Source organism: Saccostrea cucullata, unplaced genomic scaffold (genome assembly GCF_032062105.1).
Source record: "Saccostrea cucullata isolate Sc308-1 unplaced genomic scaffold, CSIRO_AGI_Scuc_v1 ctg4353, whole genome shotgun sequence".
In the NCBI taxonomy this organism is placed as follows: domain Eukaryota; kingdom Metazoa; phylum Mollusca; class Bivalvia; order Ostreida; family Ostreidae; genus Saccostrea; species Saccostrea cuccullata.
In genome coordinates, this window is record NW_026936796.1 from 26,804 (window position 1) to 39,487 (window position 12,684).

Genomic DNA, 12,684 nt, shown 5'->3' on the forward strand with positions numbered 1-12,684 from the left:
GGGCGACTAATAAGTTTTTTTGACTATCACCAAAGAAAATATATCAATTCCAAAGAATTATACACTAAGTGAATTAATACTTTGGCCTACTATATCGATTGATTGTATATTGTTTAACGGCCTTCCCGGGAATTTTTCACTCATACGGAGACATTACATTTTTGTCTTGTATTCGACACTTAGGGCAATTGAGCAGTGAGGGATCTTTTTCGTGCCAACAACTACTGCGACACAGGACCTCGGTTTATACGGTCTCACCCGGAGAACCGGTCTCTACGTCCAGCAGTGGGATTCGAACCTGCGACGTATGGATTGGCTTGGTTTTGGTTTACCTTTGCCGTTAAGGGTCTAATTTTACGCATACGTTTCTTACAGCATTTCTGGAGTAACGCATGTGTAATTGAAAATACCATCTTCTTGAAGTTTAATGGCGCTGTACATTTTTCATTACATTTAATTGTGATTATACAGCAAATGGAAGATGCAGGTACACCCCATAAATTTATCTCTTTTTAATGTTGAATGCAGTTTTTCTTACTTCCCATTTGTAAATTGGCTGCACTTAATGTTATATATTTACACAAGGACGATTTAGTTGATTGCACCTTTTCTTGCTTCAGCTAGCATTTACGTAAGTCAGGTTTCGGTGACAATTTTCAATAGGCTTGATGGTTCTAGTTAGTTTGATTAGTTCGGGTTTTCAAAGGTCAAAAAATTCCATACAAATCATACAGTTCTAGCAGTCATGAAAGCAGAATTCAGGTAAGTGATAAAAAAATAATTTTTTTGCATTAGTCCTCAATTAATCTGTATATGAATTTTTCGATGTATAAAAAAAATCCAACAATTCACAGTCAAATTTAATGAGATATGTACAGTGCCATTAAAATTCAAGAAGATAGTTATTTTCAATAGTACAAGCGTTACTTCTAGAAATTTTGTAAGAAAAGTAAAATAAGGCCCAAGGCGGCAAAGGTATACGAGGTCAAGGCCAATCCATACGTCGCGGGTTCCACGTGGAAACCAGTCCTTCGGATGAGACCGTATAAACCGAGGTCCCGTGTCGCAGTAGGTGCTGGCACGAAAAAGATCCCTCACTGCTCAATTGCCCTTAGTGCCAAGTATAAGACGAAGTTTGTAGCGTCTCTATATGAGTGAAAAATTCTCGAGAGGGACGTTAAACAATATACAATTATTCAATATACAGGGTTAAGTATTGGATCAACTATTGACTAATTTTTTTTGAATTTATATATGTTTTCTTTGGTGATACTCAAAAACTTATTGGTCGCCCCCATGGTGCAGTGATTAGTGTGTCAGTTCTAGAGTCCCGAAGTAAGGAATTGATCCTTACGTTCCTGGTTCGAATCCCACTATTTGACAAGGATACCGGTTCTTCAGATGAGACCGAAGAAACCGAGGTCCCATGAAGTAAGTGCTGGCAAGAAAAAAAACCTCTCAGTGCTCAAAGACCACAGTGCCGAACATCAAAATTTTTAGGTCTCCACCAGCAAGTGGTGACGTCTACATATAACTGAAAAATTCTCTACAGGGGCATTTAACACAAACAAACAAATATTTATTACACTAGTATACTCATCAGATAATGTGAAGCAGCAATGTGACTGTTTCGGATATGAAAAACGGTTTACATCTGATTTATTTTCTGCACTTTCATTGAAGTATGAGTATGTTTTACCAATACTTTATTGCACATATCCCATCCAAAAATTTTTCTCTCATGGGAGAATGGTGGGATAGTTGGTTGAAATGAAAATCCCACCATTCTCCAATGTGATTCTTAATTTTTTTATAACTTAATACATTTGCATCTTTATAAGAGGGTATATCTGTGAGTTCAACATAAGACTCTGGGATAGTGCTAAGAAATCCCATCAAGTGATATAAAAATATATTGCAAATCACAATTAGAAATGGAGTAAAGACTATGTTGTGTCCGGAGTTAAATATCGTACTGTTTTATTCATTTGCTTTTTTGTATCCCCGCTTTAGCGAATGCGAGAGGACATTAAATCTCATTCGTCTGTCCGCCTGTCAGTCAGTCTGTCTGTCCGTCCGTCACAAAAACTTTAACCTTGCTCATAACTTTTGATTTAGTGGAGCTATTACTTTCATATTTGACATGTATATTCCTTGTAACAAGACCTTTCTTTCGGTTCCACCAAATTTGACCAAGTTTGACTCACTTTTACACAAAAAATCAAAGATTTTACTTTGGCCATTACTTTTGAACGGTAAATACTATGGCTTTCGTATTTCACATATGCATGTATTCTTTGTGGCAAGACCTTTGCGTGGATACCAACAACTTTGACCTTTTGATCTTGACCTTGCAGATTACCTTTAAAAAAAACTTTAACCTTGGCCATAACTTTTGAACGGTAAAGGCTAGGGCTTTCATACTTCATGTTTGTAATTCTTGTGATGGGACCTTTTCTTCGATTCCAACAACTTTGACCTTGACTTGGAGTTTGACCTTATTTTAAAATTTGAATCTTGGCCATAACTACTTTTGAACGGTAAAGACTACGGCTTTCATACTTCATGTATGTAATTCTTGTGATCTTAGACCTTTTCTTGGATTCCAACAACTTTGACCCTTTGACCTTGTATTTGACCTACTTCTTAAAAACTTTAACCTTTGCCGCAAGTTTTGAACGGTTCGGGCAAGGGATTTTATACTTCACCTATGTACATGTAATACTTGTGGCAAGAATTTTCATTGGATATAAAGAACTTTAACCTTTTGACCTTGACCTTGGAGTTTGACAAACTTTTTAAAAACTTTAACCTTGGCCATAACTTTTGAACGGTTTGGGCAAGGGCTTTCATAATTCACCTATATAATACTTGTAGCAAGACCTTTTTAAAAAAAAACTAAAAAACTTTGACCCTTTGACCTTGGATTTGACCTACTTTTCAAAAACTTATCCTTGACCATAACTTTTGAACAGGTGGTGCTAGGGCTTTCATACTTCACAATCGTATTTCTTGTGAGATAATTTAATACCAATATACATGTACTAGTATTTAATTTGCATTTAAGAAAAGTTTAATCTTCGTTATTTTGCCATACGGGGTCAACAGTGTTTTACTTCCTTTTAACTTTTGATTTAGACGAGATTGGGCTTTCATATTTGACATGTGTATTACCTGTGACAAGATTCTGTAGAATATGTCATAGAAAATGAAATTCACCCAAAAAGACACCAAAAGCGTTGGACAACACTTCTTTGAATTTGCTTGTTTTCTTAGAGATTAAAATGATTTTTTGTAAGCTACTTGAGGAAAACCAAACACAAGACATTTTTGCACACAACTCATTAATTTAATAGATTTTTTTCAGATTAAAAAAAATCTTCTCGGATAATTTTTTTTTTAAACTTAAACAAACTTATAACAACACTTTTAACAAAATGTTAGGTAGAATGGCAATTTCTATCAGATTTTATTTACTAAGCTAATTTCGGACATAATTTAATAATTCAGATTGAATGCAAGGGAAATCTTTATTATTACATAAATACCTACTTTCTGTCCAGTAGAAATTCATTTTTAATAAAAAATATTTTAAAGGCTTTCTGTTACGCTCTGAATGGTACAAACAGTTGATTTCTTCTTCCTGTTTTTCTCAACTTATTTCCTTTCCAGCGATTAAAATTGTGTTTTATGTAAATCGGGAAATCTTTTTCAAGGAAAACGCAAAAGAGATTTTTTTCTCATACAGGTAACACATTAATTTTGAATACAGTGGCTATTATTACATGCCTTGCACTTTTTTTTTTTTTTTTTTTTGCCAATGTGTTTAGTATTCAAATGAAAACCTAGATAGTTAACCCTTTAGATTTCTTCGTATTTCTAAAACCGATCTAACTTGATCGAAGCTTAGCCTTCCATCCCTATTTTTCACCCAGTCAAATTCTTCATAGAGTAGGAAACTCTTACCTAGAATTATATTTAAATTGAATCAAGTTATAGTACCAAAGGATACAAAAAGGGGTCAACATTAGGAGATGGCGAAAAGGATAAAAAATGTAAAGACAATGAAACCTATGGAGATAACGAATAGTATTCAAGAGCAAACTCCATAAAACAATTATACAAAGTAGGAGCAGAGAAACACGGACCTCAAAAACATTTAAAGGGGAATCAGGTGCCATGGAAGAATTAGCATGTCGCTCGTACTGTCGTCTATATGTTTCTTCTGCAAGAGCTTTTATATTTTTAACAATACATTATTTTTTGTTTATGGAACTATTTTGGGTTTATTGTATGATGTCGAGATGATGCCACGGCGATGGTACGATGGAGTAATATTATGCATCGTTTCATAGTCATAGCACCATCGTGATATCATCATCCTCACTGCATCATCGCGTTATACAAACTGTGACCCAAACCACCATGGAGCGATGTTGCACTAATCAACCTTACTTGGTCTATTCACATTATATACATGTAGTTTTGTCATGTTCATTTTTTTCCCAGAAAACTACAATTCCTTATATTGAGTGTGATTTCTGTGAAAGCATCTATTTCTCCTGTGACCTCAGTTCCGGGTGATGTAAGTTTTGCTGGTTTATTCACTTTAAATTCCTCCACAAGTTATGGCGAATGTAATGGTAAAGTCTCAACATCGTCTGTTATGGAACTGGAAGCAGTGAAATGGGCAATACGGCGACTGAATGACAACAATTACATTTCGGGAGTCAAAATAGGTACTATTTTAACAATTGCAATTTTAATAGAGATCATTCTCTTATATTATTTTATTTATTCTCTGTTTATAAAAAAAAACAAAATCAATCATCACAGATTATTCTGTGTTTTTTGAAAAAGCTATCAAACTTAATGTTCGCCAGAACAAAAATAAATCATATTGCACCACGCAGATGGATCATACACGATCATTTATGTCTGTTGTCTGGAAAGTGCCTCTTGCTTATATATCAATTAATTTTAGTATAGTTACATTCATTTATCATACTTTCTAGGTTTGATTGCCTACCCTACATGTCAATCAGAACAGCTGGCCGGGTACAGGGCAATGGAGATCGCTACAGCAATTAAGGAGAAATCTCAAAACATCCTAGGTAGGAAGAAGAAGCAGACTTTGGTTATCTTGGTTTTACAAGTACATCAAGGTTTTTCCTGTTTAAATTAAGCAAAAGTTTTACTGAAAAGTAGCTATTCCCACAAAAGTAGAATGAAATTGTAATTGCCCTCAAATTTAGAAGTATTTGTAATTAAGGTTAAGTCATATATAGGTGTATAACAGTAGAAAATCATGTTTTTCTGGCTTGTATCCGATTTGATGTTGCTATCAATTAATGTATTGGTCACATTTTTTTGCCATATGCCCTACAGTATTAACAATTGAAATAGTCAATGCGATCTACAAAAACTTTATTAGTGAATAACAGAATCATCTTCACAGGCATTATTGGTGCAACAAGGAGTTCTGAATCAGAATCCGTGGCTACTATTCTATCCAGACTTCCTGTCACAATCTCGCCCCCGATGACGTCATATTCCTCAACGTGCGTGTCTTTGAGTGATAAAACCAGATTTCCGAATTTCTTCAGAACGATTTATTCAGATCATATACAAATAGAGGTGGGGTATAAAAATGTATACTTTAAATTTTGATGATTATGGATTTTATAGGGATAAACGTTATGAAATTCATATAATATTCCATCGAAATTCAAACGGCAAAAGCAAGTCACAATGCATGTTTTGCTCATTTGATGTATCTATCATTTTCAATAATTGCTTTAAGGTCAAGATCTAGTAAATAACTTTAGTCTGATTTTTGGTGCTAGATCCATTATGACGTCATAATCAATTTCAACTTTCTTTTTCCCGTACTTTACAGCTTTAGCAGAATTATATAGAAAATAGGGTATTTTCATGACATTCAATTTGAAATCATATGAAAAGTAAACCGGATACCTATATTAAATTTGATATTGATTTAAAGAAGAGGCCATGAACTTACTAATTACCGTTTTCTGAGAGACTGTAGGCAACCTGGATACATTTCCTTTGTCGAATATGAAAAAACTCCGGTTCAATATTCATGAATGGTTTTCTTATTTTTCATTGAAAATGACAGTTCAAAATACAGTTTTTCATCTTGTTTACCTACAAATTATGCCCCGAAACACCTTATTCGACCAAGCTAAAGTTGTAAAGCATCAATAAAGGAATTTATTTCTCAAATTTGATAAATCTGTAGGCACCTTTCATTTACTAGATCTTGACCTTAAATGAAACATTGAAATGTAAAAACAAATAAGCGAAGACAGAAAAAGAGAGAAGAGTTTATATCAGTATATCTTTACCAATTTTAAAATGCTTTTGTTCTTTATTATTGAATGGGCTGTTTACAGGTAATGACGTCGCTATTGTTGGAACTACAGTGGAATTATGTATCTATTGTTCACGAAAACAACGCATACGGCCTTCATGGCGCAGAAACATTGCAAGTGGTTTTGAAAAAACATGGAATATGCATCCGCACCATAAATGGATTTAATACAACATATGGGGTTGAATTATCTCTTCTTAATCAAATCATTAAAAACGTCACTTCGCCAGCAGATGGCGCAGTCAGTGGCATACTGTTTTTTGGTGGTCAAATTTCCGCCGAAAAATTTTTGACGGCCCTTGCAGACCTGAAACTCGGTGGAGATACGCCATCAGTAATATTTTCAGAAGGTGCCGGAACTTCGAATGTTGTGTTTAATGATAGAACTTTACCAGCATCTAGGGGAAACCTTGTTGTGAGTCCTACATATCAACCGGTGGAAGAATTTCTGACGCACTGGAGAAACATTTTTCAAAACGAGACAGTGTTAGCTCAAGAGAAGATAACGAATCCTTGGCTTGAGGACGTATTAAGAGAAATTAAAACTTGTGGTAACTGCGAGTTTCCCACGGTAGAAGATATAAATGATGCCGCATCAAACAATATCTACGTAAAATTTGCTCTAGAAACTGTTTGCATGTTTGCGAAAGTTTTAAAAGATTCTCGACAATTACTGTGTTCTAACGAAAACTGCAGTTCCCTTCAGGCTAATGCCATGAATATTTTTAAGAATCACTAGAACAGGAAAGATGAAACTCAATGTGGAATCATTCTCAGATAGTGAAAATTCAAGTTTGTTCAAATCATGAGCCCCGGGGCAAGGGTGGGGCCAAAATGGCCGACCCAAGTTTAACATAGGAATATATACGAAAAATATTTAATAAAATCTTCTTCTCAAGAACCACTAAGCCAGGAAAGATGAAATTCATGTGGATTCATCCTGAGGTAGTGTAGATTCAAATTTGTTCAAATCATGACACCCGGGGCTACGGCGGGGCCAAAATGGCCAACCCAAGTTTTACATAGGAATATATAGGAAAAATATTTAAACATCTTCTTCTCAAGAACCACTAGGCCAGGAAAGATGAAACTCATGTGGAATCATCCTCAGGTAGTGTAGATTCAAATTTGTTCAAATCATGACACCCGGGGCTAGGGCAGGGCCAAAATGGCCAACCCAAGTTTTACAAAGGAATATATAGGAAAAATCTTTCAAAATCTTTTTCTCAAGAACCACTAGGCCAGGAAAGATAAAACTTACGTGGAATCATCCTGAGGTAGTGTAGATTCATATTTGTTAAAATCATGACCCCCGGGGCTAGGGCGGGGCCGAAATGGCCGACCAATGTTTTACAAAGGAAGATATAGGAAAAATCTTTTATAAATTTTCTCAAATAGACAGGAAAGATAAAACCAGTGTGAAATTATCCTCAGGTAGTGTAGATTCAGGTTTGTTTAAATCATGACTCCTTCGGCTAGGGTGGGGCCAAAATGGCCGACCCAAGTTTTACACAGGGATATATTGGGAAACCAATATATTTAAAATCTTCTTTTCAAGTACTTCAAAGCCATGATTAGTGATATTTATATGGAATCATCCTAAGGTAGTGTAGATTCTAGTTCAAATCATGAACCCTTGGGGGTTAAAATTCAAGCCCCTTTCCCCCACCATCACCTCAGTAAACTTTCAGTTATGATATGTGCTTTTTCCTAGCCGATGTGCTCAGGTGAGCGCTGTGGCCCCTGGCCCTCTTGTTTAATTGTCATGTGTATGAGCTTTTACACACACATTTCTTGTAGATCCTGAGGAACAACATTTTTATTGAACTTATGAAGCTACGCAAGGCGCTGTGGCCCCTGGCCCTCTTGTCTAATTGTCATGTGTATGAGCTTTTACACACACATCTCTTGTAGATCCTGAGGAACAACATTTTTATTGAACTTATGAAGCTACGCAAGGCCAAGGAGGATAAGACTTGGAACTATTTGTTTTGCATTTCCGAGTCCTCAGTATCTCACATCTTCAAGATATGGCTCAATTTTATGTATTCTCAACTGAGAATCCAAGACCAGAGAAAGAGTCTTGTTAGCATAAGGAATAAGTAAATTTTATGTATAAGAAAAAAATACAGATATATATTATGTTAAAATAAAACAAGTAACATTTTTTGCTAATTGTAAAAATTCAAACAAATATATTTGTTTGCTTATGAAATTTTTTTTCAGTGACTTTCTATAAGCTAAAAAGACAGGTATACAGTGCATGTACATGTTTATTCAAAAAATAATTAATAAACGATGAAGTAAACAAATTACAAAAAAAGATAGCATACTACTGAATCATTTTTAAGTCCAATCCCGCACCAGGGGTTCTCAATGACTTTCAGATCTGTTAGTGGGGCATTTTTTTTTTCAGTATAAAACTGTGCTCCTTCTTGAAACTAGAGATGACTTTCACTTCACCTTGAATTATTATAATATTTAAAATATTTTTCCTACGCGGAATACAGTGTATAATCTTCGGCTCGGCTGTCTCATTACCCGAAGGTACCATATGTTTTTCTGAACTTTATTCTCCTTTGGAGAAAGATTGTATATTGTTTAACGTCCCTCTCGAGTCTTGGGAGAAAGAAGAAAACAACATATGAAAAGAAAGTATTCAATTGTCAAATGAAATGCGAGTCCCTTTAGAGGAATCCCTTTAGAGGAATTAACAATCTTATTGATTGATTGATTGTATATTGTTTAACATCCCTCTTGAGAATTTTGCACTCATATGGAGACGTGTTAACATGACAGACTGACAGTGTATTGTGTAAACACGTGTTAGTGAGACTGCGTTTTGTGTAAACTCATGTTAGCGTGACAGTGTGTTGTGTGAATTCATCTAAGCATGACAGTGTGTTGCGTGTACTTGTGTTAACAAGACAGTCTGTTGTATGAACTCATATTAGCGAGACTGCGTGTTGTGTAAAACTTGTGTTAGCAAGACAGCCTGTTGTGTGAACTTGTGTTTGCGAGACAACGTGTTTGTGAATTTGTGTTAGCATGATAGTGTTTTGTGTGAACTCGTGTTAGCCTGATATTTTGTTGTGTGAAATTGTATTAGCGTGACAGTGTGTTGTGTGTTAGTGTGACAACGTGTGGTGCGAACTTGTGTTAGTGCGAAAGTGTTTTTCAGTGTTGTGATGGCGAGCTGTGTGATAGCTTAATGGTGTCTTTTGTGTCGGTAAGTTGGCTCGCTTTTATGAAAGTGCTATTGAGCTTTAGCAAGTGGCCCTATCTGGACACGCCTTATTATAATTGATCAGTTCTCAGATATACAGTGAATTACCGGCATAATTGTCACCATGAAATTAGCATTTACAGTTGCAATTACCTAGTTAGTAATCATAAGATATTGGTTTGCAGTTTTAAAATTATGGTGTTCCAATGATGTGAAGTTGCAGTGTGTTAGCATGTTAATTTCAACAGACTGCCACTCAAATGCAGCTTTAAACAACACGCTGCTGTGTTTACACAAAACAAAATATCATGCAAACACAACTCGAAACAATCTGTTGAGTGTTAGCTTCACTGCATGTTGGATTCAGTGTGCTGGCATATTATCACTGACATACATGCTAGCACATTGTCACCTCATGCTTGTATCTTGTCATAATTAAATACTCTAGCACATTATCCTAAACCCACAAGTGCATGATTACTTTGCACTTGTATGTTGTCTTATAAGGGGATAGCATAAATGACTGCCTTAATTGGTGTAAACTTCTTTTAATTGATGAAAAGTACATTAAAATTTACAAATTATACACAGAAAATGTGACAATATCTTATCTCTCAATTTGATAATCTAATTTATAATTTCATGAATTGTACTTTTTATTAGTAAAAGAATTATAAATTAAAAAATTTCAATTTCTTTTGGATAGGTGGGACTCATCTGAATACTGAATTTTGATACCAAGCATGACCATGATTTGCCAGAGGATCATCTGTTTGGATGTTACTTGGAATAAACAGCATAGTGAAAATAAGACTGTGTATCATTTTTAAATTTTGATTTGACAACATAAATCCACAAATATGAACATATCAATTGCTCTCAGTTTTTCAAGTGAAATAGTTTTTGTAACAGAAATACATGCACCAGTTATTACATTGGAATAAATGTTATTTTTAAATATAATAAGATTTTGTTTGTGTAGCATGTTGACCTCTCTATTAAGGTCTTCTCTTTCAAAGTTTAGACTTACTTATTCTAATGATTAAGAAGAGCAGGAATATAAGATCTTGTAATACATGTATGTGTATTTTTCACAGTATAATGTAAAAAAAATTGTTATTTTGGCACATACAACTAATTAAAGGCATAAACATGTGTATGATTCCAAGGAATTCAGTACATAGGGCATGTACATGTAGTTTTCTAAAACAAGATTGAAGAGGTGTCCAGTCGCATTTCAATGTCAACTCCAAAACTGTGCCTGTTGCATACTTATTAGCCCATCTGAGCTAAAGGAACCAGTAAATTTTTTAAAAACATAATTTTATCCATTATCATCATTGTCTAAAATTTCACAATATCATTTTCCAGAACCAAAGTGAAACTTGGCACAGAGCATCCGTAGTGTAGGGGATTCAAATTGTTCTTATGCAGGGCAATACCTTCAAAGAGATTTGTTTCTTTAATGCTTTAAATGTATTATATTTAGCTTGTACAATATTTGGTGGAAATTGACTTTTGAATAAGTAAGCGTAGATATTCTTATTTATGTTTATGTACAAGACTTTTAGCTTTGTACTTTATTAAGTGATTGCTGCATTCCGCCAAAGCCGCTAAAAAAGAATACACAGCCATATGTAATATGTTCACAATATACCTTTCAGAGAATTTTACACTCCTATTGAGGTACCACCAGTTGCTAGTGGAAAGCTTCAAATTCGAAAAATACACAACACATTTCTGTTCTACTTACTGATTGCAACTAATGAAGATTGTTCATCATTATTGTAAATACATTAGGATTTTTTGAATTATTATATAATTTGTTTATTTTATTTACCTAGTTATACATTTTTAAGATGGTAATGTAGCAAAACACTTATGTTTCTGTAGTATGACAGGTTTCACAAACATAATTGCAACAAAAATGTTATATCCGATAACAAAAGTCATAATATTGGAAGTTCAACTGTTGTGGATACGATTTCAAGAATGCTGTTAGAGAGAGTACCCTTTAAACCTCATGCTCAAACCAAATTAAAGAATTCAAGTAAGGGTTTTTGAGACAAATCGAAAAAGAGAATGTTAGAATAATACGACTAGACTAAGAGCAAAGCTCGTTGCAAAGCAACGAGCTTTGGGTCTTCCTTCCTAGCAATAAGCAAAAGATTAAATGTTTCTGTCTAGATTGTCAACTAGATTGTTGACAATCTAGACAGAAACATTAAATCTTTTGCTTATCGCTAGGAAGGAAGACCCACTCGTTGCTTTGCAACGAGCTTTGCTCTAGTTATTATTCTTTTTTTTTCTTTACAATTTTTTTGCAGAAGATTTCTCGAAGATGGTTCGATCGATTTCGTTAAAATTTTCAGAGATTATGTGTTTCTATCTGAAGTTTGTACCCCCGATTTTTTGAATTTTGAAAAAAATCACTTCCGGTCGGGAGTTATCGCCCTTTCAATGATTTTTAGAGGGTCTCCTTGTCCTTGAGTAATCTCAAAAACGGATTAAGCTAGAGAGCTGAAATTTTCAGTGATGATAGACGACACTTTGGTGAATTGCAGAATAGTTTTGAAAAATTCCAAAATTGTATAGTATGGAAGCTCGGTAGGGGTCAAAATTTAGAACACGTTTTATGAGTGATTTTTTGAGACATTTTTAATCATATCTTTTAAAGTATAAATATTTTGTTAAAACATACTGAACATCATTTGTGCAAAATCTCAAAATCTTTCATATGATATCAAGAAAAATGTGCTGACTCATCAAATTAAGGGCTGAAAGGGGCCAACAGTTTTTATTCAATAACTTTTTAAAAATCAATATTTTGTAATACATTACTGAAGCAAAGATGTTTATCTAAACCATGTACAACTATATTTTATGATTTCAATGTCGTATGGTACATAATTAGGGGCCACAAGGGGCCAGAATGCTAAATCTTTGATGCTTTATATCTCGAAAGGGAGAAATATTTTGATAAGCAATATTGAACAAAAGTTGTTCAAAATAATGTTCTAAACAATATGCAACCTTTCATTTTTTGCTAAACGTCCCCATTAAG

The 12,684-nt window shown here is 34.4% G+C and overlaps 1 protein-coding gene across 1 annotated transcript; it reads left to right on the plus strand.

Annotated features, from left to right (window-relative positions):
- The first annotated feature begins 610 nt into the window (after positions 1-610).
- Positions 611-7,133, plus strand: LOC134246609 (probable metabotropic glutamate receptor mgl-1). Its single transcript, XM_062728989.1, has 5 exons — positions 611-762; positions 4,510-4,739; positions 5,016-5,114; positions 5,459-5,637; positions 6,417-7,133. The coding sequence occupies exons 1-5, from the start codon at positions 746-748 to the stop codon at positions 7,131-7,133; spliced, it is 1,242 nt and encodes a 413-aa protein (XP_062584973.1). The 5' UTR covers positions 611-745.
- The last annotated feature ends 5,551 nt before the right edge of the window (positions 7,134-12,684 follow it).